This window comes from Penaeus vannamei, chromosome 29 (assembly GCF_042767895.1).
Source record: "Penaeus vannamei isolate JL-2024 chromosome 29, ASM4276789v1, whole genome shotgun sequence".
Lineage (NCBI taxonomy): Eukaryota > Metazoa > Arthropoda > Malacostraca > Decapoda > Penaeidae > Penaeus > Penaeus vannamei.
Window position 1 is genome coordinate 3,995,704 of NC_091577.1, and position 5,000 is coordinate 4,000,703.

General features: G+C 35.1%; 1 protein-coding gene across 1 annotated transcript in view; it reads right to left on the reverse strand.

The window, feature by feature from the left end:
* Pfdn6 (prefoldin 6) overlaps positions 1–5,000 on the reverse strand; it is a 17,762-nt gene that overhangs the window by 9,656 nt on the left and 3,106 nt on the right. The window contains exons 2-3 of the mRNA XM_027379965.2: positions 4,708–4,778; positions 2,950–3,074 (exon numbers count right to left, since the gene is read on the reverse strand). Coding sequence (XP_027235766.1) covers positions 2,950–3,074; positions 4,708–4,778 — 196 coding nt within the window. The remainder of the gene's footprint in view (positions 1–2,949; positions 3,075–4,707; positions 4,779–5,000) is intronic.

A 5,000-nucleotide genomic window follows, 5' to 3' on the forward strand; every position in this document is an offset into this window, starting at 1 on the left:
TATATATATATAAAAAAAAGACATTAATAATAAAATCACATATTGTTATTGTTATTGCAGAGTTGTAGAATACATAGTCTGTGTGAGGAAAAGGGTCTATTACCATCTTAAGACAACAAAATGACAAAAAAGCAAAATAATGTACATGCAGAAAAAGAGATAACAACAAGGTACGGGGAAGGCAAAGAATCTTGTAACAGCACATGATTGTTCATGTAGGCTGGGCCTAAAAGCCACACACATCCAGGAAAGTTTGTATTCCAGATGGAAAACAAAATAAAAATCTTAGTGTAGAGCTTACTGTCTTAACCCATATTTGACAAGTGGCATGTACGTACATGCCAAGGCTATTGTGGACCAAAACACAGATGGTATCATATCATGCCCATTCCCGCGCCACTGGTTTGTCATACGGAGTTTGTTTTTCTCCGATAGTAGTGGCTTCATTTATATGGTAAAGATTTTAGGCAATGGCACCTATAATGAAGGTAAACCTTCAAAATTTTAATATTTTTATAAATTATAGCAAAATAAAAGCTTTTAGGTGCTAAATGTCGCTCGCAAACTACCAAACTGAGCCAGGCACAAACGGGAAACTGCCGATGCGCACCAACAATCCCGTTCTCACATCCACTTGCCAAACATTTTTACCTGTCTGCACTGGGTTAAATTTTCTGAGAGAAACTGTATTTTGTGTAATAACACAACCTACAAAAGTATGTTCTTTTTCAAAATCAATTATGAAATTATATTGGTTAATTTTGTATAAAACAAGATTTAATATAGATTTTCCTCTTAATTTGTATCTAGAACTATTGTAAATTGCTCTTTAGCCTGTTGCAGTTTGTTCCAAAAATGTGGAACATTTACTACCTGTTGAGATTGTAATTCATACAAACAGGACTCCAAAAAGTGTGTATGATATAAATGGAGACTCATAGTTGTGTCTACATATACCGATGTGGTATGAAGTCTATTACGAAGTCCATATTTCCATTAAGCATATGGCCCTTATCTTATTTATAAAGCTTGTCCCACTGTTAATGTATGTTTCATCAAATTCATAAACAGCAGAAATCATATAGATATAGACTCAAAATCCCAAACAATCTTGCAGACTGAAAGAAACAACAAAAGCTTACCATATGCAGCCCAATTTCCTTATCATTTCCACTCTTGCCAGTTTTCCTTATCACCTTCACCCTTGCTAAATAAGCATCAGATATAAAATGTTCTTGAATGATACTTGAAAGATTCATGTTGAACAAAATGGGAAGAACAAGAAAATACACGAATATGCCCATAAAAATGTCTGTGCCATTTCTCATGCCATTCTTATATTATACTTGAAAGATATGTTAAACAAAGGCATATAAAACAAAGGAAAGAACAAGAGAACACTTGATTCTAGCATATTTGTGTGTTTTCCTTATTTGAAGTCTGTACCTGCCATAGTGTATTCTGTTCCACATGTGATTACCTTAGTTGGCAGCCTATAGAATACAATTTTTTTCCAAGATATTCTACATTTTCTGACTATTTTTTTTTTTTTTTTTTACAAAGAAAATATAATCATTTCTTGATTTATGTTCCAGCATGAAGCAAGAACAGATTTTGTTTTTATCTTTGCCTCTAGTCTTTAGTCATCAAACATTATTACTCCCCAAAAAATGAGAAGAAACTGCTAATAGAAGCTGATTATACAGGCTCAATAGGCGCCTTATTTGCCAACATTTGAAGTCCACTTCAAATACTCATAATCATCAAAAAACAGAAGCTTATCACCTTGAGCACACGTACAAATACATCATTATAGAGTACACTAAGATTTTTAGTGCTTTAATAAGGATGACATCATTTAACTTCAACTTAAATTGTGTTATATTATAATATTAGTTACAATCACTGCAAATATTTATGCTACCACTATGCATTATACTTTTGGTACCTGGCCTCCAATTTGGCACCACTGATTACAGTTAATAAATATTTTTCTTCCTTTCTTTCGTTTCTTCTTTCTGGAAGAAACAAAAGTATGGTATGGGAACATATGCTTTATGGCAACATGAAAGACCTGGTACAGCCCTTTTTGGTGGCTTGCCTGTAATCACCCCCTGGTTCTGGATGATATTGCGATCATGTCAAGGAAAGACTTGGGCAGCTATACCGGTGACGTGAACAAAGCGTCAAGAGCGAAGTCCAGGGTGACAGAAAAGACTTACCATAAGTGCACAAACCTCTTGAAGTGTGATTTGACTCATTTGGCATTTGTAATTTGGCTTTAGCATTATTCCCATCAATAAACGAATGTAGAATCCAACGTGCGTAAGCAATGACTGGAAGAGCGCCAGGTCCAGAAAGGACACCATTTCCATGCTGCGCACCATATTCCTGGCCGCTGTGACCAGTGGCGCAGGTTGTATCGTTAAATTGAAAATTACAAAAAAAATGAGATATATGACACAAATAACCAAATGTTCCTGATATATATATATTTTTTGCACTGAGCTATTTATTACATAGAGAGATGATATGGAGTCTGTGCATGGAAAATAAGTAATTACAATCTGGATAAAGTAAATCAAAAGACAAATATGGACATTGGAAAATGGCGATAAAGCTAAAAAGGTTTTCACAAAATAACTTCTCAAAGGGGAGGCATAGAGTCTTGTTACCGCTCATGGGTGTTTGTGCGCACCCGGCCGACGTGCCGCACACCTGGGATGCTGGCCATTTGCGTAACCATTGCAACTGGATTCAGGGGTTAATATATGAAAAAAGCCTGGAAATTCCATCATAATTCTGCCCATGATAAATAACTTGTACTGTTTAGACTAAAATGATAAAGATTATACTGAAATTGCAATAGCTGGAACATTTGTAACCTGTCCTACATCTTTAACTTTAATGGTTTCACTTTCTGAGCTTGTGCTTTGTTATTATACTTACATTTCTTGCTGTATATAATCTATTCTCTTGTTGACATTCTGCCGAGCCTCCTCCAGGTCTTGCCGAATCAGAGCAGGTCCGATAAGCTTGTACACAACTGCAGAGTCGTCAATGAGATCAAGCTCCTGTGGACAAAACAATGATATCAATTCCTGCTTTATAATTAAAATTCATTATACAAACTGTAAGATGAACTAGCATTGCAGTCACTTTCTCTGCTTACACAAGCTGGCTAAAGTCTAATTTAGGGTATATCATATCCTTCAGCCACATGGATTAGATCAAAGTTATCTTAAAATATATTTAAAAACTTTTAGAGTAAATAATCAATAATATGTGATTTCCTACACCCTCTATGGAACAATCCCCCTAAAGCCAATTCAGACATAACTATATAGGGACTATATAAAGCTATTCAACAATTACTACTTCTTTCAATACTGATGTGCAAGTCCTTAGTTTCAATAACTGCTCAGTGAGGCCCTTAGACTCGAGTCTGATAGAGTAGCTATTGGCAGCAGCTTTTACTCTACACCTTGAAGTCTCCTTTCTGTCAGGATGTGCCATACAAATTACCTATATTCAATATCTATGTGTAAATGTAAACTCTAATCTTAAAGAGTCACTAAACATCAAATCAACTGAAAAAGAGGACTGGAAAAAATAGTTTAAAAAAGGCAGAGTTAGTGTATTAACCAATTAGTTTTAAAACCTAAGAATTACCCAGTGTACAGAGCCAGTCAGACACTGGCTGTTGAGTGTGTACCACCTGCTTTAAGAAGTAAAGGCAACATATGTTTTATGGCATTTATTTTATTTGTGTGAACCTACCGCCTGCATGTGAATTATAGCACAACTTGGTAACAGTGTTTTTCCACAACAGTACTGCCCTTCACATTGACACAGCTTTAAAAATACAATGTCTAATTACAAATTTCAAAATGTATTAGGAATATCAAAAATGTAGCTTTCTAACTTTAAAAAACACAAAGGATGTTAGGCCTAACCAAAGAAATAGTAAATAAACCTTAATATAAAAAGTATCCTCCAACATTACTCAATGGCAGCAAAAAATAACTGGTGTGCACTAATTTCAGGAAAGCTGCAAAAAACTTATAAGTGCAAGGATGACATTTTTTCGTCAGCTCTTTGACTCTGGCCAATAATTGTTTTTCAACACAAGCACTGAAAAACTAGGACTTAGGTCGAGTTTAGAAGACCCCTATCAAGATCCATGCCTATATAGTGCATACAACAGAGAGCAGCCAAGAGGGGAGAGTAAGCAGACCTTATGCCTCAGGGCAGGATGAGTCTACATATTGTCTTTCCATAATTCAATGCATATCATAATTTGCAACAATTCTTTTAGCCTATGCATGACAAGAGACCGTTATTACTGTTTCAGAGCAATAGAGAACAGAATGCAGAATGTTCTGACATTGTTTTCAAACTCCTCTTCAAAAATACAAAATAGCTGAAGAAGATATTCCTGAGACTTGTAAAATAACAGCCAATCCTTAATTTGAATATCTCTTTATGGGTAATTTATCTGCTTTGAAGTTAATAACCAGGACTGAGTTCAAAGACAAGGAAGGAATTAAGACATAAACGTCAATGAGGGAATTTCTGTAACTGACTTTATCAAACCTAACAGCGGATTATTAATAAATATTTTACATCTGCATTATAATACACATCCTAATTTCACAAATAATATGTCTCACAATATAAAGATAGCCTTCACTATACAGTGCTTACCTCTTTAACTACTTTATTTTCATTCAACTGCCCATCAAGCTGGGAGCGCAAGCCATTGGTCTTGGTCAGATCTGTAGAGGAAAATAAACTCCAGTTTTACAAATATTTCAATGACACAGAGTGCTTAAAACGGGCAAAGCAGTGAGATTTGAGGTAGTCTACATGATTTATCCAAAACGAATTCATTACAAGAAACAAAAAATCTGGGAACATGGAAAGTAAACTGCAAGCAGCCTGCATTTAGTCTGTATTTAGGCTGTTCCTATAGAAGAATATTCCCTGTAGAAACATAC